The 21,300-nt window shown below is 42.4% G+C and overlaps 1 protein-coding gene and 3 pseudogenes across 1 annotated transcript; 1 reads left to right on the forward strand and 3 right to left on the reverse strand.

Annotated features, from left to right (window-relative positions):
• LOC111966772 (tubulin alpha-1C chain) lies at positions 1-3,781 on the reverse strand. The gene is made up of 4 exons (XM_023991690.3): positions 3,687-3,781; positions 2,212-2,434; positions 1,958-2,106; positions 1-1,850 (listed from the first exon to the last, which is right to left on the reverse strand). Exons 1-4 carry the CDS (start codon positions 3,687-3,689, stop codon positions 876-878), a joined length of 1,350 nt encoding a protein of 449 aa, XP_023847458.2. The 5' UTR covers positions 3,690-3,781; the 3' UTR covers positions 1-875.
• Positions 3,782-4,440: 659 nt separating this feature from the next.
• LOC111966773 (tubulin alpha-1C chain-like) lies at positions 4,441-7,719 on the reverse strand (annotated as a pseudogene).
• A 7,700-nt stretch (positions 7,720-15,419) lies between these two features.
• Positions 15,420-18,051, forward strand: LOC112067826 (tubulin alpha chain-like; annotated as a pseudogene).
• A 999-nt stretch (positions 18,052-19,050) lies between these two features.
• Positions 19,051-21,300, reverse strand: part of LOC111966098 (melanocyte protein PMEL-like) — a 34,226-nt pseudogene continuing 31,976 nt past the window's right edge.

Raw genomic sequence — 21,300 nt, forward strand, 5'->3', positions numbered from 1 at the left:
TAAGGTCTCATGACAAAGTTTAATACTGAAATTATTTCAACTTTAAGTTAGTAGTTAAAAAAAATAGTTTATAGATTATTATGAATCCATAATAGACAGCGGCGCTGAGGGAGGACAGCTCATAATAATGTCTGGAATGGAGTGAATGGAATGGTATCAAGCACGTGGTTTCCATGTGGTTGATACCATTCCATTGACTCCATTCCATCCATTATTATGAGCTGTCCTCCCCTCAGCAGCCTCCACTGATAGACATTATTTGAAATTGTGTGATTGTTAACAGTGTTCCTAGAATCCAATGAATTTGTCTAAGCCACCAATACAAGAATACACATAAGGGAGAGGATTATAAACTAAAGGTATGAACACCTCTAAAGGGGAACCTGAAAATTACGACAAGTAAACATGTAGTTTTCCATACAATGTACATTTCTTGTCAAAATTAAAGTGCTTTTTGACTGAGGTTAGAAGTGTAATGGATGGAAATAATAGAAAAGGTGGATCTATGGAAAGGCAGAATGAAAGGATAAAGGTGGATCTATGGAAAGGCAGAATGAAAAGATAAAGGTGAATCTATGGAAAGGCAGAATGAAAAGATAAAGGTGGATCTATGGAAAGGCAGAATTAAAAGATAAAGGTGGATCTATGGAAAGGGAGAATGAAAAGATAAAGGTGGATCTATGGAAAGGCAGAATGAAAAGATAAAGGTGGATCTATGGAAAGGCAGAATGAAAAGATAAAGGTGGATCTATGGAAAGGGAGAATGAAAAGATAAAGGTGGATCTATGGAAAGGGAGAATGAAAAGATAAAGGTGGATCTATGGAAAAGAGAAATGAAAGAAGAGGGTGATAAAGAGTTTGAAAGACAGCCATTTCTAATACTCTTCCCCGTCCTCATCTCCTTCACCGCTGTCACGTCCCACCTCTTCATAATCCTTCTCCAGGGCTGCCATGTCCTCTCTGGCCTCAGCAAACTCTCCCTCCTCCATACCTTCACCCACATACCAGTGCACAAAGGCACGTTTGGCGTACATCAGGTCAAACTTGTGGTCAAGCCGAGCCCAGGCCTCTGCCACAGCGGTGGTGTTGCTCAGCATGCACACAGCCCTCTGGACTTTGGCCAGGTCTCCACCAGGGACCACAGTGGGAGGCTGATAGTTGATGCCAATCTTGAAACCAGTTGGACACCAGTCAACAAACTGAATGGAACGTTTGGTCTTGATGGTGGCAATGGCAGCATTGACATCTTTGGGTACCACGTCACCACGGTACAGAAGGCAGCATGACATGTACTTTCCGTGACGAGGGTCACATTTCACCATCTGGTTGGCTGGTTCAAAGCAGGCGTTGGTGATCTCAGAGACAGTTAACTGCTCATGGTAAGCCTTCTCTGCAGAAATAACTGGTGCGTAGGTGGCCAGAGGGAAATGGATACGGGGATAGGGCACCAAGTTGGTCTGGAACTCTGTCAGATCAACATTGAGGGCACCATCAAATCGAAGGGAAGCAGTGATGGAGGAAACGATCTGGCTAATGAGCCTGTTGAGGTTGGTGTAGGTAGGACGCTCAATGTCGAGGTTCCTACGGCAGATGTCATAGATAGCCTCATTATCCACCATGAAGGCACAGTCAGAGTGCTCTAGGGTGGTGTGGGTGGTCAGGATGGAGTTGTAGGGCTCCACCACAGCTGTGGACACCTGGGGAGCTGGGTAGATGGAGAACTCCAGCTTGGACTTCTTGCCGTAGTCAACTGACAGGCGCTCCATCAGCAGGGAGGTGAAACCAGAGCCGGTGCCACCTCCAAAGCTGTGGAAAACCAGGAAGCCCTGAAGGCCTGTGCACTGGTCAGCCTAAGGAGAAAGAGAAACACATTAAAAAAAAGGATAACACAAGATCCATAATATAATAATTTTGTTAATTAAAAAAATGCTGTAATACACTTGTTCATTAAACTCACCAGTTTGCGGATCCTGTCCAGCACCAGGTCGATGATCTCTTTGCCAATAGTGTAGTGTCCACGAGCGTAGTTGTTGGCAGCATCCTCTTTGCCAGTGATGAGCTGTTCAGGATGGAATAACTGACGATAGGTCCCAGTTCGCACCTCATCTGAGGAGAGAAAATGAGCAGCTCATTAAGGAGCTCAATACCAGAAAAGCAAAAGATCCTATCTAACAAACACCTTTGACTCAATGTAGGAAACATAAAGCTTACCAATAACTGTGGGTTCCAGGTCCACAAACACAGCCCTGGGGACATGCTTTCCAGCCCCAGTCTCACTGAAAAAGGTATTGAAGGAGTCATCTCCTCCGCCGATGGTTTTGTCGCTGGGCATCTGTCCGTCCGGCTGGATCCCATGCTCCAGGCAGTAGAGCTCCCAGCAGGCATTGCCAATCTGGACTCCAGCCTGACCCACGTGGACCGAGATGCACTCACGCTGGGGAAAGAGAGTTGTTTACGACTTTCTCAAACCAATAACTACTTTTAATTTGAAAATCGATCAAATATGAACTATACACATAAGTCTAGTTATAGTCAAAAGTTCTAATGTACAATCTTCTGAAAGAACAACTGAGCATAGATGTCAATTCAACACCTATCCCAAGTTGTTTCAACGTAATTACATTGAAATGGAAACGTGGAAACAACGTTGATTCAACCAGTGTGTGCCCAGTGGGCAAACTGTTATATCTGAGTACATCTTTGGGCACAATAGACAATTGTACCAAAACATTCATCTAAAACTGGAATAGCAACAACAATATTTAATTTGTTCAAAAATGCCAATAGGATTGTTTGTTCTACATTATTCTTAGCAACTCTGTAGGGGAGGATAGGGAGGAGAGGTGTGGGCACGGGGCATGACAGAAAATGCTTTCATTGTAGAAGAAGATAGGCTACCGGCTTAAACCAGAACACATGGGGACGCATCACCTGACTGAAGAAACAAGTGATCAGCTGTTGAACAGACAAACAGACAGTGTTTTTGAAGCCAAATGTCCGACATAGTTTACTGTGGGTGGTTCATTTGACAAATCATTCTCATCTGACCAACACAATGCATTTTACTTCAAATGTATTTAGTAGACCTTTAATGCTAACCAAATCTATTTTAATATGCAATGTTAAATCAAGGTATTTAATATTGCACTAAAAAATGTAATAGCATATCAGCAAAGCAGTTTGAACTTTGATATCATCAGAAATTCAGAAATATCTCATGAAATATTTGAGTTCTAAATACATTTTACAGGATAGACTTGCCTACTCATTACTTATAGCCTAGTTCATAAACGAGGCAATTATTTGAATATATTATGAGTGTCAATGACCGAGTTTACATTTACCTCTACAATAAGTCATCTTCCCTGGGTCATTTCTAATGTAGACAATCCAGACATCAAAGCAGAGAGAAATGTCACTGACAAATATGTCACTAAGCAGAGACATCCATTTTGACATCAAGTTTTGTTAGAGTAGTTGACTGGAATTATCAAAATAATTGTGACTGTTTATAATTTTGGTTTGGGTTAGGCTACAAAACGAAATCTGTGTAAGAGTATGACTTTAAAAATCGTTTTAGTCGAATTGACGAATTGTGTTGAAGAAATAAAATAGAAACAGCCTTCATCCGAACACTGATACAAAATTATTGAAAGCAACAATAATAGTATTTGTTTTATACTCACCATGTTTAAGCTGAGAAGATTCAATATGTGGTGCGGAGAAAATGAATCTTCTTTTAGTTCAACACTTACAGGCAGACCTTTAGGAGTCTGTAGTAAGAAGTCAGTGTGATACCAAATTCAGTGGGTGGGGCCATTTATAGTTCCACGATACAGTGGACAGACAGGCTTTGTCGAAACTGATTGGAAGATCTTATGATATGCCTTGTCCCAATTGGCTATCAGAGTAGAATACTACACAGTATCTCATAGGCATGTTGAAACTCTGCATGAGGGTTTTTCTCTGATATAAGTGTAAGCATCTTCAGAGCCTACTTGTGCAAGTTGAAGTAACACTGTATAACTGCAGTTATATGTCCAAAATATTCCCATTCACTGTAGTATGCTGTAACCATTGATTTTGCAGTTCAACTGCAGTACTACAATTTCAGAATTCATATGTCACCAAATTATTAAGATTTTACTACATTGTAACTGCAGTATATTTTTTAGTTGCTCTTATCCAGTGCAGCTTAAAGGAATAACTAGGGTTAAGTGCCTTGCTCAAGGGCACAATGATAAATTTTTCACCTAGTCAGCTCTAGGATTCAAACCAGCAATCTTTCACTTAGTGGCCCAACGCTCATTTAACCGCTAGGCTATCTGCCACCAAGGTCTATTGAATACAGATTCCTCTACTTCTGGTGAATATGTTGGTTTTGAAAACATAGATAAGTAATTTATGAAATAGTATACAACAAAACATATACATGGAAATCAATTTCAACACATTTTATTGGTGAATCTTCAATGAGACACTCGTTTTTTCCCCTGTGACTGTCACTATGACAGGCCAGTTGTGTTTTAAACCTAAACAAGCAACAATAAAATATGAAACCGTAAAAAAAAATGCATTGCTTTTTTTTATTGTGCTTTTATAAGATATGGGAGCCAGRGGCATCCTTGCATCACCCGCGCCAGAGTCAACCCCTACCTCTTCATAATCCTTCTCCAGGGCAGACATGTCCTCTCTGGCCTCAGAGAACTCTCCCTCCTCCATGCCCTCACCCACATACCAGTGCACAAAGGCACGTTTGGCGTACATCAGGTCAAACTTGTGGTCAAGCCGAGCCCAGGCCTCTGCCACAGCAGTGGTGTTGCTCTCATGCACACAGCCCTCTGGACTTTGCCAGGTCTCCACCAGGGACACAGCGGGAGGCTGGTAGTTGATGCCAACCTTGAACCAGTTGGGCACCAATCAACAAACTGAATGCAACGTTTGGTTTTGATTGTTGCAAATAGCCGCATTGACATCTTTGGCACCACATCGCCACGGTACAGAAGGCAACATGCATGTACTTGCCGTGGCGAGGGTCACATTTCACCATCTGATTAGCCTGCTCAAAGCAGGCATTGGTGATTTCTGCCACAGATAGCTGCTCATGGTAAGCCTTCTCTGCAGAAATAACTGGTGCATAGGTGGCCAGAGGGAAATGGATACGGGGTAGGCACAAGTTGGTCTGGAACTCTGTCAGATCAACATTGAGGGCACCATCAAATCGAAGGGAAGCAGTGATGGAGGAAACATCTGGCTAATGAGCCTGTTGAGGTTGGTGTAGGTAGGACGCTCAATGTCGAGGTTCCTACGGCAGATGTCATAGATAGCCTCATTATCCACCATGAAGGCACAGTCAGAGTCTCTAGGGGTGTGTGGGTGGTCAGGATGGAGTTGTAGGGCTCCACCACAGCTGTGGACACCTGGGGAGCTGGGTAGATGGAGAACTCCAGCTTGGACTTCTTGCCGTAGTCAACTGACAGGCGCTCCATCAGCAGGGAGGTGAAACCAGAGCCGGTGCCACCTCCAAAGCTGTGGAAAACCAGGAAGCCCTGAAGGCCGTGCACTGGTCAGCCTAAGGAGAAAGAGAAACACATTAAAAAAAGGATAACACAAGATCCATAATATAATAATTTTGTTAATTAAAAAAATGCTGTAATACACTTGTTCATTAAACTCACCAGTTTGCGGATCCTGTCCAGCACCAGGTCCGATGATCTCTTTGCCAATAGTGTAGTGTCCACGAGCGTAGTTGTTGGCAGCATCCTCTTTGCCAGTGATGAGCTGTTCAGGATGGAATAACTGGTGGTAGGTCCCAGTGCGCACCTCATCTGAGGAGAGAAAAACAGCAGCTCATGAGAAGCAGAACACTCAGAGAAAGGGGTGTTCTAAAATAGTTATTCTATAGGGACGAGGGTTCTACATGGAACCTTTTTCATCTGAGGAGAGCAGCAGATTAATAAGGGGCTCAATGGCAAGAAAGCAATAAATAATTTCTACCACACCACTTTGACTCAATTCATATTCGATGAGAAACAGAAATCTTACCGATAACTGTGGGCTCCAGGTCCACAAACACAGCCCTGGGAACATGCTTTCCAGCCCCAGTCTCACTGAAGAAGGTGTTGAAGGAGTAGTCTCCTCCTCCGATGGTCTTGTCACTGGGCATCTGTCCATCTGGCTGGATCCCATGCTCCAGGCAGTAGAGCCCCCAGCAGGCATTGCCCATCTGGACTCCAGCCTGACCCACATGAACTGAGATACACTCACGCTGTGGAGAAAACATAGGCCTATTTTGTCTGGACAACTTTTCTATACATTCAGAACATCTTGAAAATAAATCACCCAGAGGTGTAATGTTCTCAAAATAAGTTGTAAGAGAGTTAAGTATGTTTTAATGTAGGTTTGTTTTGAAAGAAATGCAACGCCTTAGGAATTTCTCTGTGGTAGGCATTCATGTATCAGTGTAGACTTTATATGGTAGTTACGTTCTAACAGCATTCCCAGTATCAGAATCTCTCAAATAATAATAATAGCTCTATAATAATAATATGCTACATTATCCAGAATCATTTCTCTCCTGGTGGGTATCCTGATCCTCTATCACCGGCAACATGCATTTTTGATGACTATGATGCATGCTGTCAGTGCATTTCAGCAAAAGAGGATAATGTTTCTTTGGGCGTAAGCCATTTGATGAAATAAGAACACTGTGCATCCTGCATTTCGATCTATTGAGCTAAATTATCCCACTGCAGTCGGGGATGAGAAAGGAAGCGGTGAACATATCGAAGATCKTGCTATTTTATTTACAAAAACACCGGGACAAAACGGGACCGGTTGGCACCGTAGAGATACATTAAGTTGTTCTAGCCTATTTAATTATATTGTTGGCACCCCTAGTGGTTGGCACATTCTACGGAATTCCATTCCCATCACAACCTTCCTAACCCCGGTTTTGTCTGGGACATTACGCCATTATTGTAACATGCGCTCGAATCTGGTATTTCATGTTATATCAGGCGCAGACATAATTTGAGCAGAACAGAAGTCTGCCTTGGATATCTATTTAATACTAATGCTATAATTAAAATGTCATATAGAATCAAATGAAACACTTAACAAATATATATATATATATATATAATAACAATAATAGCTGTTTAGGCATAAACGGTTCTAAATCAGGTTCTTATTAAAGAGTTTGATATAAATGTCACATTTTTCAAATATACAATTTCAAATTATTCAGTAAATAAATGTAAATACAATAAAAACAATCTTACCATATTTATTTTATTTCGGCTACTCGATAGGGCGTCTTACAATATGACTGCAAGGAAGTCGATGTAAAATTCTATGCAAATGACTACGTACAGCTCAATATATATACAAGTCTTGGCCTAACGACTTCGTCTCCTTTATCGCTACTGGGCAAGTCGTGGTAAATCTGCCCAGTAAAGAAAACTCTGCATTTTTCCATTGGATAAACGGGAGCATCGTCAAAAAGCACCTCCCCCTAACATCACCCAGCTGTTATAAATGAAAGAGCCTGATTATCTTCTCACCACCTCCAAGCTGCTTCAAAGAAACACATCTAATGGAGATGCCTAGCATTTTACAGAAAAATGTGTTTGGTTTCTATAGTTGTGCTTTGCTTTTCGAGTATTGATGTGAATATTGATGTGAATATTGATGTGTATATTTATGTGTGCAGAGTGTGTTGATGTGTAATGATGTGTATACAGGGCTCATCTGCTCACCTTGGTCTCAGCATGACCCACTGTCAAAATAAATATATATTTTTAAATAGAGCACACCATATGATCCTTGTGACAAATGTGAAATCTAGAATACTTCTATTTGTATTTATTAATAAGGATCCCCATCCTGGGATCCAGCAAAATTAAATCAGTTATACATTTTTAAAAACATTACAATACATTCACAACAGATTTCTCCAACAGATTTCACAACATATTAAGTGTATTCTTGGGATAGGATAACCTTGCAGAATGCAGGCATCCCGGTCCTATCCACTGAGAGGGATCCACTGACATCGTCGTGGATTGTTAGTGAAATGTAGACCTATGTAGTACATGAGTGTCATAGTGATGATTTATATCCATTTCAAGCTATGAAGATATTTGTTTTAATGTTTACTGTCCGTTGCAGCATGACCATATCCAGCTGTAAAAAATTATATTAAAAAAGAAACATTCTTCAAATGGGGTAGATTTCCCGTAACGATCCCATAACCAATTCCATATCAAATCATAGTGCCTGCGCCCAAGAACACTAATTTAACCTGCCTAAATGACTACCGACCCGTAGCACTCACTTCTGTAGCCATGAAGTGCATTGAAAGGCTGGTTATGGCTCACATCAACATCATTATCCCAGAAACCCTAGACCCACTCCAATTTGCATACCGCCCCAACAGATCCACAAATGATGCAATCTCTATTGCACTCCACACTGCCCTTTCCCACCTGGACAAAAGGAACACCTATGTGAGAATGCTATTAATTGACTACAGCTCAGCATTCAACACCATAGTGCCCTCAAAGCTCATCACTAAGCTAAGGACCCTGGGACTAAACACCTCTCTCTGCAACTGGGTCCTGGACTTCCTGACGGGCCTCACCCAGGTGGTAAGGGTAGGTAGCAACACATCCGCCACGCTGATCCTCAACACGGGGGCCCCTCAGGGGTGCGTCTTCAGTCCCATCCTGTACTCCCTGTTCACTCATGACTGTATGGCCAGGCACGACTCCAACACCATCATTAAGTTTGCCGAAGACACAACAGTTGTAGGCCTGATCACCGACAACGACGAGATAAGTTATAGGGAGGAGGTTAGAGACCTGGCCGTGGGTTGCCAGGACAACAACCTCTCCCTCAACTTGATCAAGACAAAGGAGATGATTGTGGACACAGGAAAAGAAGGACCGAGCACGCCCCCATTCTCATCGACGGGCTGTAGTGAGCAGGTTGAGAGCTTCAAGTTCCTTGGTGTCCACATCACCAACAAACTAACATGGTCCAAGCACACCAAGACAGTCGTGAAGAGGCACGACAAAACCATTCCCCCTCAGGAGACTGAAAGATTTGGCATGGGTCCTCAGATCCTCAAAAGTTCTACAGCTGCACCACCGAGAGCATCCTGACTGGTTGCATCACTGCCTGTATGGCAACTGCTCGCCCTCGACCGCAAGGCACACAGATGGGTATAGCGTACGGCCTAGTACATCACTGGGCATAAGCTTCCTGCTATAGCAGGATCTCGTATACCAGGGCGTATCAGGGAAGGACCTAAAAATTGTAAAGACTCCAGCCACCCTAGTCATAGACTGTTCTCTCTGCTACCGCACAGCAAGCGGTACCGGAGCCCAAGTCTAGGTCCCAGAGGCTTCTACACAACTTCTACCACCAAGCCATAAGACTCCTGAACATGTAATCAAATGGCTACCCAGACATTGCATGCACCCCCTCCCCCCTTTTACCAGCTGCTACTCTCTGTTTATTATCTCTGCGTAGTCACTTGAATAACTCTAACCACATGTACATATTACCTCAATTACCTTGACTAACCGGTCCCCTGCACATTGACTCTGTACCGGTGCACCGTGTGTATAGCCTCGCTATTGTTATTTTACTGCTGCTCTTTAATTATTTGTTACTTGTATTTTCTTTTTTTTTCTTTTTTTTTTCTGTGTTTTTTCTTAAAACTGCATTGTTGGTTAAGGGTTGTAAGTAAGCTTAACACTGTAAGGTCTACTACACCTTTGATTTTCAATAGCTGACATTATTGATAATATGTTACAGACTGCACCAAAAACTAACGTGAGTTCATACTGTCTGCGATAGAGGTCAAATGACTCAATCCTAGATCTAAGACAGGGAGAAACAGACACTCAACCCCCCTTCCTCCCTGGCTCCATCCGTTGCTAGGTAATGAATAAGTTGCTTGGATACAGGCCTAGTATCCACCTAAAGCGTCTTTATCTCTTAGTCACATGACCAAGCTTGAATAACAGCACTAATGGGGAGGAGGACAGAGCTGCATCAGTGGGGGGTGTGACTGTGGCTTTCCTCCCAGACAGTCCCTACCCCATTCCTTGTTTTTATTTTCACTCATCCTGCGTTCAATGAAACAGGGACAATACGGTTTTCTCAATGTAGTATGTGCTGGAATAGAACAAAATGTAGTGAAAAACAAGCATGCTGGCAGATACCCATGGCCTTCCAGTCATTGCGCTAACGCTAGTTTATTACTGGCTTGCGAAACTGCCTCTTACTTCCTTCACACTGTGCATAGAGACATACAACATTCATCCACGAGTTCATCTGACTCTGGATAAGTAGATAAAGGGCTTCATTGGCAAAATCCGGAAGTATCCCTGCAGTGGAATGACAACAATCAGTAAGCAAATAAACATATTCACAGTCAACAATATGCTTATTTTTCAAAAGTGGCTTGTATCATTCTCTTTCATTCAATAGAGAAGCTTCAACTTGTTCATAGAGATCATCAGTAGGCCCAGAGGCGTCATGCCCATAAGGGACACAGGGGCATGTGCCCACTCAGATTTGTACTGTTTAATAATTATTATTATTATAATACTGTAATACTACTAGCCACCTGGCAATTTTCCGATGAAGAAAAGTAATCTAGATTCTAGATTCTTCAGCTCGTAGCAATTTTCGGGCCAATCTCCAACCATCCATTCTTAAGCAAAATTCTGGAGAAATTGGTTTTCAAACAGCTAAATGTTTTTTTTAAGTGCCAACTGTATTTTTGAAAACTCCAATCTGGTTTTCAGGCCCAACACAGCACAGAGACAGTATTGGTCAAAGTGGTACATGATCTTAGAGCCAACACAGATGCCAAACAGCTCTCTGTCCTTGTACTCTTAGATTTAAGTGCTGCATTCAACACTATTGACCATGATGTCCTTCTGGACAGACTGGAGAGGTGGGTTGGCCTCTCCAGTCCAGTTCTAATTGGTTTAGGACCTATTTAACCGGTCAATAGTTTTTTTTGTCATCCTTGGTGAACATAACTCAGAGAAAATACATATCACATGTGGCATTCCGCAAGGTTCGATTTTGGCTCCGGTACTGTTCAGTTTATATATGTTAMCCCTTGCCAACGTTATCAGAAAGCACAGCATTGATTTTCACTGCTCTACAGACAATACACMATTTTGTATTTCTTTGTCAACAGAGGATTATAGTTCTACGGATAAATTATTAGACTTTATTAGTGATTTAAATACTTGAATGGCTCACAACTTCCTCCAGCTAAATCAAGACAAGACCGAGGTACTTATTGTTGGAGCCAAAGCACAGAGAGAGATTTTAATTCACAGGCAATAAAGATAAAATACCAGGTAAAAACCTAGGTGTTATTTTAGATTCTGAACTCAATTTCAAATCACACATTAGTAATTTTACCATAATAGCTTTTTACCGCCTGAGGAGCATTGCCAAAGTGTTTCTCAGGTCGTAATGGACGAGTCTCTCTGATACATGTTTTTATTACAAGCGGGCTTGACTACTGTAATGCTCTCCTGTCTGGTCAAGAAAGCCATTGGTCAACTGCAAAACATACAGAATGCACGGGTACTGACCAAGACCAGACAGAGAGCACACATTACAGAGGTGTTAAGGTCTCTGCAGTGGCTGCCTGTGAGTTTCAGAATTTATTTAATGATTCTTCTATTGGTTTTACTTATTTTTTCCTGTAGCACATTGTGTTGCATTCCATGTCTGAAATGTGCTGTAKAAATAAAGCTTGATTTGATTTGAAGTTGGCTTTAGCTAGCCCAGATAGGTTCCCAATCTCCCAACCTCTTAACTAGCTACCAAGAAGCCATTTCAGGCTATCAAGTTATAGTAGCTACCTGCTGGGCACACACTGATTGAATCAACGTTATTTCCACATAATTTCAATAATAATTACATTGAGCCAACATGGAATAGACATTGAATTGACATCTGTGCCTAGTGAGTCTAACTATCTTAGCTGGCATGCCTGCTGGCAAGGTTGGTAGACTTTAGAAAATCAAGTAATAACTAAATGTACTGAATAAGACTCACAATCCTTTCAATCTGTTACCCAGATTTTAGCATAGATGCAGAAGAGCATACCGTATTTATAAAAAAAAGAAAGAAACACCAGTCAGGAGGATATAGACCTCTCAAGAGGTATGCTTAGATATGCAGAGACAAATATACCTATTTTCTACTTAGAATTAAGCATAATGCAAAATTCTCCAACTTCTGGACATTTTTTACATTTCAGTCATTTACCAGAAGCTCTGGACTTAAAGTGTATACATTTTCATACTTTTCCCCTGTACTGGTCCCCTGTGGGAAACGAACCCACAACCCTGACAAACGCCATACCAAACGCCATTGCAAACGCCATACCAACTGAGCCACAAGGGTCAGCCCCCACAGTACCACTACTCCCACAGTACCCCCCCACCCCCACCCACCCATCCATCCTCACGTACTTTGTGCCCCCTTAGATTTTTGGGGCGCATGACACCCCTGAGTAGGCCTATATGTCACGCCCTGACTTTAGTTATATTTGTTTTCTTTATTTTTTGGTTAGGTCAGGGTGTGACAAGGGTGGTTTGTTTAGTTTTTGTCTTGTCTAGGGGTTTTTGTCTTGTCTAGGGGTTTTGTTTATCTATGGGGATTTGGTATGGTCTAGGGGATTGTAGGTTTATGGTGGCCTGGATTGGTTCCCAATCAGAGACAGCTGTTTCTCGTTGTCTCTGATTGGGGAGCCTATTTAGGTTGCCATTTTTCCATGTTGGTTTTGTGGGTAGTTGTTTTCTGTTTTGTGTGAGTACCTGACAGAACTGTTGTGTTTTCGGTCCTGCTCTTTGTTATTTTGTTTAGTGTTCTGTTTAAATAAAAATAACATGAACACCTGCTGCGCTTTGGTCCACACCTAATTCAACAGACGATCGTTACACTATAACTGCTTTTTGACTGCATTGAAGGGTTTGTATTCCATTAAAGGCCCAGTGCAGTCCAAAACATGATCTACCTGTGTTTTATATACTGTATATTTCCACACTATAAGGTTGGAATAATACTGTGAAATTGTGCAAATTATGATAATGCACTTTTAGTGTAAGAGTTGTTTGAAAAGACCCCCTGAAATGTCAGCCTATTTTGGTGGAATGGAGTTTTGGCCTGCCTGGTGACGTCACCAGGCGGTAAATTAGTTAATAGACCAATAAGAAAGAGTTACAAACGTCTCTGCCAATAACAGATAGTTTTCAGTTTTCCCCTCCCTGCTCAGACCCCTCCCAGAGAGTCCTAGCAAAATTCTTGCTTGATAAATAAGCTATTTTTGTTTATTTTTGATCATTTTAATCGAAAACAATCACTGTAAGGTACTTAAGTGTTACCCAGAAATTATTTTATATTGAGATACTAAAAACTTCTACAATGGACCTTTAAAGGAAAAGTGTGCTCATTCCATGGAGGACCACTCCCATCTCAAACACTCCACCCTCTTCTTGCTTGCAACTGTTTAATGTCAGGCTCCTCCTTGTCCCTCAGCTGTTGGGGAACGAGGACCTTCTACTGGAACAGTTTGCATGGGGCCACACGTCTTGTTTTGCCTAAATCACACTTACACTTACTGTATTACCCCACACTTTACATCTTTGTTGCTTGGTAAGCCGCCCAGTGAGCAAAACTGATTGAAAATACGTAATTTCAACCATTTTTGCTCACTGGGTGGGCTATATTTAGAAAAGTTCAAAATAAAGCTCTAAATAGCTATTTGTATTTGTATTTATTATGGATCCCCATTAGCTGCTTCCGAGGCAGCAGAGAATGTATCGAGGCGACAATTCACTTTGTAGCACATGACTTTGTAGTACAAACTGATGTTAACTTTAATTTAAATAGCTGCCAGCCAAATTCCAGTATTCAGGATAGTCTGACAAAATGCAGGACTTTCAAGCATCGGATGTTGTGTAATCCTTCTGGGGTATCATGATGTACGCTCTGGCTTTATCAGAAAGCTTGGATTACCAAAATGCACTTGCATAGACCTGAGCCCTAAAAGTCAATACATGTTTGGTCATCGTGGGTGTTAGGATTTATGTTTATGCATAATAGCCTGTTAGCATATTGGTTGAAGAGGAATATTGTTTTGTTACACACATACACAAACTATACAGAGGGGGGTGTGTGTGTAGGTGTAAGGACTGACCAACACAGGCCATAAAAGTTGTGGACAGTCTGGAGAGGGGAGGGGTGCATCTCTCTAGACCAACAGGAGATTAGAATACTGGACAATACCATATTAGGAACTGTTTTAGTGTAGAATCGACAGACCCAAGACGGAGCTAATCTACCCAACAACCAGATGTGGACAAAGGAACGCGCCAAGGGGCTTGGACAGAGGGCCAGCAAAGGGGGCAAAGTCTAAACCAAGCCAGCCTCTACTGTGAATGGCTAACAGACGCGTTGAAACTACGTCATCACGGTATAAGAACAGCTGTTTACGTACATCTTGCCAGTTCTCTGTTCATCCTGCGCGGTGATACAGCGAACCCGTATATACGAAAATTGCATTTACCATTTATAAGTTTGAGTTTAATTAAAATACTTAAAATATATTCGGGGACTCTGAATCACATTTTGTCCTGATGCCAGATTTGAACAGACGCAAATCTCTTTCATAGGTATTGAATTGGATAGATGGGTTGAAAGAAAAACGGATTACTTCCTTAGCATACATACACTAAGGCCAGCACAGTGCATTCAGCAGCAAGAACACTGTGATCACGTGACAGCCCAGATGAATGACATCATCATTGAGGAGAGTCTAGGACAAAGAGGAAGGAGAGATAGGAGAGGATAGTGAGAAGGATTGGCTCCTATTCTGCCATTCTACATGATTTATCCGGTACTGTTCCACAAATGACTTTGGATGCAAATTTATATATAACCATACTTAAAAATGTGGGTATTTGTTTTAGGTATGGTGATTGCCAGGTTTTTTTTTAGCATTCTGGCATGGCTTCCACGGTCACTCCCATTGATTTGTCATCAATTTATAATGATAAAGCTGTCCCTACATCTAAACATTGGATTGCTCACTTCAGTGGTATCCGTGATAAGATGCTTTTTTAATTGGGGTGAACTATCTCTTTAAACGGGGTGACAGAGGACATCCTTTAGGGTAATCCACTACCTTCCCATGCATTCCCTCAATTGGAGAAAATATGTCTTCTCCCTACATAACAATTTCTTTTTTTTGTTCAATCGCAAAGCGATTTAAAAACGTAAATGTCAGCCTCATACAGGCGCATTACATAGTGTGCACTGGCTGTGCATAAATCTGGGAGCGCCGCCCCTCTCCATCAGCAGTTGTTGCGTCGGCGCTGACGGGCTGAGCATACAGTACACCCATTAATTCAGACCACACAATAGAGATCTCTCTGCGTAGGCTATTTCTTTGTATTTTCCCTTATTGTTCGATCCTCCTCAGAAAAAATGGTAAGTCATGTAGTTTTTCAGCAATAATAAGCCTGAAATAATTACGTGTTTGATGTTTTCTGTTGAGAATTTCTCAAATGATGAGACAATCACTACACGACCGTATAGTGGCTATAATGGGTCGATTTTTATTGTATCGGTCAATGAATTCGAAATAGGGGCGATTTGCAACATCTTGGTGTTGCTAACCCACTTTTAAATGACGAATTTATTTAGACTGAATCAACGCGTTTGGGATAGTTATTGCATGCTATTTCGGTTTATCACAAGGCTATTACATAAAATGGGGATGGAATTAAAGAACACTACATTTAGAATGCATACTTTTTGGTAGCTATTGAACACAGTTGAATTGTACAGTATTCATCAAATACAGCAGCATTTATTTATCTATCCAGGTAATGGATAGGAAATTGGAATAAAATGGGATCTTATTCTTAAGGTCATCCATTGTGTTGCTAGGTGGGAGAGGGCAGACTAGGTGGGGACAGAAGGGGAATATATGTCTCTCTCTACTGTAACATGTGTCTACAGTTGTAGACTGTCTAGTTTAACCCTGAAATAAACCTATTCCACCCCAGCTTCCTTTTAATTCCTTAGTGATGTAATATGACCTCCTTGTCAGCTTAGTAATGGTTATAGGTGTAAATGGCATATTCCTCTGCAAATCAGTTGATTTGTCTCCATTGTAACTGTTCTCTAGTTTATCCATTGCAATTGTTCCTAGTTTATCCATTGTACGGTTCTCTAGTTTACATGTAGCCTACCCATTCTTCCACTAGGTGGTATTTTAGCCAATTGTACATTTTTGTCAAATGTATTGTAATTCTGTTACATACATGTTTTCCCATTTATTTTCCAGCGTGAGTGTATCTCTGTCCATGTAGGTCAGGCTGGAGTTCAGATTGGCAATGCCTGCTGGGAGCTCTACTGCCTGGAGCATGGGATCCAGCCGGACGGGCAGATGCCCAGCGACAAAACCATCGGCGGAGGAGATGACTCCTTCAATACCTTTTTCAGTGAGACTGGGGCTGGAAAGCATGTCCCAGGGTTGTTTTGTGGACCTGGAACCCACAGTTGTTGGTAAGATTTCTGTTTCTCATTTAATTGAAAATAAGGGTATCTCAAAGAGGTTTTCCTTTGCTTTCTTGCTATTGAGCTCCTTAATGAGCTGTTCATTTTCTCTCCTCAGATGGGTGCGCACTGGGACTTATCGACCAGTTATTCCATCCTGAACAGCTCATCACTGGCAAAGAAGACGCTGCCAACAACTACGCTCGTGGACACTACACTATTGGCAAAGAGATCATCGACCTGGTTGCTGGACAGGATCCGCAAACTGGTGGGAATTTCAGAATGACTGAAATTAAATCTTTATCAACTATCTGTTCATAATGTGGACATCTTTTTCTGCCCATTTTATTGATGCTGTTCCTCTTTCTCCTCAGGCTGACCAGTGCACAGGCCTTCAGGGCTTCCTGGTTTTCCACAGCTTTGGTGGTGGCACCGGCTCTGGTTTCACCTCCCTGCTGATGGAGCGCCTGTCAGTTGACTACGGCAAGAAGTCCAAGCTGGAGTTCTCCATCTACCAGCTCCCCAGGTGTCCACAGCTGTGGTGGAGCCCTACAACTCCATCCTGACACCCACACCACCCTAAGCACTCTGACTGTGCCTTCATGGTGGATAATGAGGCTATCTATGACATCTGCCGTAGGAACCTCGACATTGAGCGTCCTACCTACACCAACCTCAACAGGCTCATTAGCCAGATTGTTTCCTCCATCACTGCTTCCCTTCGATTTGATGTGTGCCTCAATGTTTGATCTGACAGAGTTCCAGACCAACTTGGTTCCCTACCCCCGTATCCATTTCCCTCTGGCCACCTACGCCCAGTTTACTTCTGCAGAGAAGGCTTACCATGAGCAGCTCTTGTCTCTGAGATCACCAACGCCTGCTTTGAGCCGGCCAACCAGATGGTGAAATGTGACCCTCGCCACGGCAAGTACATGTCTTGCTGCCTTCTGTTCCGTGGGTGACGTGGTACCCAAAGATGTCAATGTGCCATTTGCCCACCATCAAGACCAAACGTTCCATTCAGTTTGTTGGACTGGTGTCAACTGGTTTTCAAGATTGGCATCAACTATCATCGCCTCCACTGTAGTCCTGGTGGAGACCTGGCCAAAGTCCAGAGGGCTGTGTGCATGCTGAGCAACACCACTGCTGTGGCAGAGGCCTGGGCTCGGCTGACCACAAGTTTGACCTGATGTACGCCAAACGTGCCTTTGTGCACTGGTATGTGGGTGAGGGCATGGAGGAGGGAGAGTTTCTCTGAGGCCAGAGAGGACATGGCTGCCCTGGAGAAGGATTATGAAGAGGTAGGGGTTGATCCATTGAGGGTGGGGAGAGGAGGAGGGAGAAGAGTATTGAAATGCCCCTGCAGGCAAGCCATTGTCAACCCTGTTACTGTTGCATGATCTTATTATGATACCTAATAAAACATTGAATCAATTAGCTATTTGTTCTCTTTGGACCTTATTCACCACCTTATCTTGACAAAAAGAAAGACATTAGTACAGTTTTGGGGATTTTAATGGGAAAAGACATAAAAATGTCTGACTTCACAGTAGTTTACAATACTATTCACTGATAAAACTTCCAGTATAAACATTTGAGGATGCACATTTAAGTTTGATGGAAATAAGCCAAATTATATCCATTAATGAACTTTCAGTTAAAAATAAATATATTAAAAAAACGATAAAAGAAAAAGCAAAACATTTCAGATGACAGATGAAAATAAGATGTTTCTATGCTGTTGTGTATTTGGCAGTTGAATGGGTTGTTTTCCATTCACACCAGCCTGTCATCGAGAAGTGGGCTGTTCTCTATAAGGCCCCATCAACTCAGAAGGTTCCAGAACAGTAGAGACCCAGAGCTCCAACCAGGACTTGCTCTCAGCGCTCTGGGGAGGTGGAGCCAACCACAGACTCCTCCTTCAGAGAAGGTAGGCTTTGAAACGTCTGTGGAACAAAAGGGAAAATTATTAATTACATTCATTTTTTTGCAAGGCTCACTTACAAAATATGTAAATCTCATGTGACTCTTCTGGTAAAATAAAGGATAAAAGGTCATGAGAAAAGTGTTATCAATGGTACAATATGCTGCATACAGTTGCCCTGAGACATGGCTATACAGTGTAAGCAGACACCATAGGGGTCATGTCTCAAGCAAGCTGAAAAGGTTATACCTTGTGGTGATATGGAACTCTTCAGAGAGCTGTAACTAGAGTAAGACCAATGTTGATTTGTGACTCCACTTGTAAGTGTAGGCCATGGTTCCTGCGACCAGGGCAACGATCAGGACCACCATCGCCATGGCTACAGTGCCCGCTGAGGTCAAGACTGGAACCTGCACCAAAAACCCAGACAAAAATTTGTGTAAAACAACTTAATATAAATCATATTACAATATATTAATTATATTATTACCAATATACAAATAGGTGTTGGACTGATTTGTCCCAGGGACCCAGGTTCAAGACGTGGAGAGGCAGATGTGCAGAGCAGACATCTTACAGTACATACCCACGGTCACGCTACATTTGGTGCTGGTGACTGCCAGACCTGACATCGTTGGTCATGGACACGTTGATACAGAAGATGCCGGAGTCATTGAAAAGTGACGCAGTACCAGCTGGCACTCAGAAGAGGGGGCCACTGTGTTACACATGGTGTGGATGGGCATAAAACAGTCTGCATCGGACACAACCGTGCACACCTCTGTGGGAAGGCTGGATGGAGAACAGACACAGGGTCAGAAACACTCAGTGAAACTCTAAGGACCGGATTCCTTTGCTATTTATTTTTAAGATGTGATATGTTTTATGACTGCTGCAAGATGAATTGCCTCTCTGAGGACATTACAGTTTTCTGAATCTGAATTCCCTGACCCAGACTAATCCTGGACTAAAATGCAAGAATGATTTTAAATCCAGGATTAGGATTAATCTGAGGCAAAGGCGGCTGGTTTCACCTTAATCGGGGAGGACGGGCTCATAGTAATGGCTGGAACGGAGTAAGTGAATGGAATGGTATAAAACACGTTAAGCACGAGGTTTCCATGTGTTTGATACCATTCCATTTAATTCAAATCTAGCCATTATTATGAGCCATCCTCCCCTCAGCAGCATCCTGTGATCTGGGGCAATGAAACTGATCCTAGTGCCTAAGTGGTGGAATATAGGTCTACATACCTAGTGGATTTGTCTGCTTAGGGAAATAATAAATGGTGKGATTGTCTGAGACAGTCTCCCTTAATTGGGTCTGGAGAAGGAATACTCACCTCCCTTGGCAGGTGACAGTTAGATCCACTACGTTTCGTTCAACCTCAGATTCATCCATCTTGATCACAGCATTGTCCACTTGCACTATCTTCAAACTCTCAATGCCCTCTGAAGACAAAGACAGAAAGACGGTCCGTAAAATAATCCTGAATGTAAATCAAATACAATAATAGGATAGAGATTTACATGTTACATGTTACTCTTTAATTATTTCTTATTCTTATCTCTTGCCTTTTTTTAGGTATTTTCTTAAAACTGCATTGTTGGTTAAGGGCTTGTAAGTAAGCRTTTCACTGTAAGGYCTGTTGTATTCGGCGCATGKGACAAATAMAWTTTGATTTGATTTATTTAGAGACAGTGGACTTACCAACGATGTCAATGCCAGTGCAGAAGGACCCATAGCGATAGATCACACAGTCATCATCCTTTTTGTCATTGGCTTCATGCTTAACAACTATCCCCACGGGAGCTTGGCCTGTAGGAGTCTGTCCTGTATCAGGAGAAACAACAATGGATTCCAGTTACTAAATTGAAAATCCAACAATCTAAAGCACATTAGATGAACAGTTAATTTGTTTAGAACATACAGYACCTGCTGGCTCTAATTCCTCAGCAGCAGGGCCAGTTGGAGTGTCAGGATTAACTTGAGAAGGTATCTTCGTGTCCCGAGCGRTGGAGGCTCCCTCCTCAGTGATGTCCTCTGTGTCAGTCTCAGMGGGAGCTGATGGGCCTACATTTATTGTAGCTTCCTGTGTGGCCACCATCACTGGAGCAGCTGACGCATCAGCAGCAGGAGCTCTCACTGGAGGTAGAAACAGGACGATTAAATGKTCTATTTGCTTTGTCAATCCTGGCATAGCCTACATATTGAGTGAATCTCAAAAGTATTTTCCATGATTCCCCACATCCTCTCTTCTTGAAGACACWAAGGATGCAAAAAATCCAAGTTAAGACTTTAGAAATTCACTTCTGGACTAARGCGCTTCAAGATGAGAATGACCTGTTGTGCTGGCCGGGTTTGCAGGCCCGATGGTGACAGCATTACCAGTGGGTTTGACACCAGCTGGTGTGGCACATGCTTTATCAGGGATAACGGCCTGTACAACCACCTGGGGCTTGAAGCCACCAGCCACTATATAGGTGTGGGTGACAGTCAGCTCTCTGGAGATGAGCGCCCCGCTGCTGTCACCAAAGTCCCAGTTGTAGGTGATGTCGGCGTCACTCAGGTACTCGCTGGGGTCGTGGAGGCTGATGGTGAAGGCTATGGCTCTGTTCTGGATGAAGCTCAGGTCTGCCTCGTTGATGTCGTTCACTTGGGTCATCGAGACTGCGAARGGGATTTGATCTAAAGATATAGAGATGGAGAAAAACCCTCAGACACGTATCTTATTTTTCAAGTCAGCTACTCATTCATTCAT

The sequence above is a fragment of the Salvelinus sp. IW2-2015 genome, linkage group LG7 (assembly GCF_002910315.2).
Source record: "Salvelinus sp. IW2-2015 linkage group LG7, ASM291031v2, whole genome shotgun sequence".
In the NCBI taxonomy this organism is placed as follows: Eukaryota; Metazoa; Chordata; class Actinopteri; order Salmoniformes; family Salmonidae; genus Salvelinus; species Salvelinus sp. IW2-2015.

Bases quoted from the DNA above. Each gene is read 5' to 3' on its own strand.
- LOC111966772 (XM_023991690.3), bottom strand. The intron at 2,107-2,211 runs GTAAGCTTTATG...TTCTCTCCTCAG, and splicing joins CCTGGAACCCACAGTTATTG to ATGAGGTGCGAACTGGGACC. The intron at 1,851-1,957 runs GTGAGTTTAATG...CTTTCTCCTTAG, and splicing joins TGGACAGGATCCGCAAACTG to GCTGACCAGTGCACAGGCCT.